Source organism: Arabidopsis lyrata (genome assembly GCF_000004255.2).
Source record: "Arabidopsis lyrata subsp. lyrata unplaced genomic scaffold ARALYscaffold_947, whole genome shotgun sequence".
NCBI classification, from domain to species: domain Eukaryota; kingdom Viridiplantae; phylum Streptophyta; class Magnoliopsida; order Brassicales; family Brassicaceae; genus Arabidopsis; species Arabidopsis lyrata.
In genome coordinates this window covers 4,433-6,058 of record NW_003301961.1, presented here as the reverse complement: position 1 = coordinate 6,058, position 1,626 = coordinate 4,433, and the positions used below count along the sequence as shown (strand labels likewise).

The window sequence follows — 1,626 nt, the reverse complement described above, 5'->3', positions numbered from 1 at the left end:
GATGACCTCTTGAGCTTTCCTGCAACAAACCACAATTGCTTCAAAAGTATAGATTGCCAACTAGATGGTGGGGCATAATCATGGGGAACTGTTGAAAATACCTTAGCCGTAGTGACCATTTCTCGGACCAGTTTGAATACGTTCTCTTTATGTAGATAACTAACTATTTTGCAGACCCAAGGCAGCTTAGGATCTAGCAACAACGACACTGCCTCCATCAAGATAGCTGTTGAAATGCTAGCTTCTTCAGGAGTAACTAAGAGCTGATCCCTTAAACGGTTCCTGATGATTTAAATCATGAGGCAAAACTGAATAACTTAATAACAGAACTGACAAAGCCAAGATAGCGACAATTGGTCCCAGTTTGATAGAAGAAGGGCTATTGCTTGGATATGCTCTACAAAATGAGAGATGACAAAATATATATATTACCTATTCTGGTGTATAGCTTCGATACAGGTAAATGCAAGTTTCTTTACTCTAAAATCCACCAAATTATGCTTAAAGGAATAGTCCAAGCCAGAAAAAAGGCTGACAATGTCACCTGTCATTTGATGAGAAGTTGTAATATATCAGTAAGCAAGATCCCAGTAATTATTGGAAAGAAATTAGAGAAAAGATTGTCTGTGAAGCAAAAAAAAATAATAATACAGTGGATATGTGTGAGGATGTAAACAGCAAATGGGAGACTAAATTTGTGGTGAAAGGGATATTCCTCACACAATGTTCTAATTTTACTGCTCGTAAGATAAACATAATAAACAAGAGTATGAAAGCCATAAAAAAACTTATTAAGCAAAATGAAGACTTGGAACATGCTCCCTCCTTACATAAGAGTTACCAAGAAAGGAAAAGCACTCTGATCAAACCCATGAATAAATTGATCAAAAGTGTCAACAAAAGAAGCATGCATAGATATTGGAAATACCACTGCTGTCAACGAAACTCTGCAGTAGACGACAAGTCTCCACAAGTATCAAAAAATCTCCCGAGTTTTGTGCCTTGAAAAAAAACAGAAACTGCCGGAGGAAACTTGAGCCTGGCTCAAAGCAATGTCTGGATGTAGAAAAACAATAAACAAGTAATTAACCATAGAACCATTATAAGACCAAAAAAGACTGTAGCAAACATAATAGACCAAAGAAAAGTACCTATCGACATTCTGGCAATTATTCCCATAGGTTTCACAGAAATCATGCCGCACCTTCGAGCGCTCAATGGCCATTGATCGTCGACCTCTAAAGAATTTCTGCAGCCAAAAACCAATCAGCACCTTGCCCATCAGGAGCATAAAAGATTGAAACAAACTTTTCCTCTTAGCCACAACAAATGCACTTGTCCACATAAGAGAAGGGAAAAAACACTTTGAAGTGTTGCATTTGCAGTTCCAGCTAACATTTTGTAATGGCAATGGTTCAATCTTAACACCCAAAACAAAACCCACAAGACCTGTACCGCATGACACCGTAACAGGATAAATTTGTTCCAGAGGCTAAATCTAACGAGGACAATAGTGTTATGGAGATTTAGAAACAGCAAGTAGAAAGATTATTTAGCTCAAAGATTCTACCAAAATGAAACCTTTCTTGCAAAATGACTCAGTATGTTTGTTCTACATTGCTTAGA

The 1,626-nt window shown here is 37.4% G+C and overlaps 1 protein-coding gene across 1 annotated transcript; it reads right to left on the bottom strand.

Annotated features, from left to right (window-relative positions):
- Positions 1-6: 6 nt before the first annotated feature.
- Positions 7-1,454, bottom strand: LOC9298272 (E3 ubiquitin-protein ligase UPL6; the record flags this gene model as incomplete). Its single annotated transcript, XM_002862149.2, has 5 exons — positions 1,152-1,454; positions 929-1,056; positions 433-544; positions 102-282; positions 7-19 (listed from the first exon to the last, which is right to left on the bottom strand). Coding segments are annotated over exons 1-5 (628 nt in total), but the record flags the coding sequence as incomplete, so codon positions are not given.
- Between the last annotated feature and the right edge of the window lie 172 nt (positions 1,455-1,626).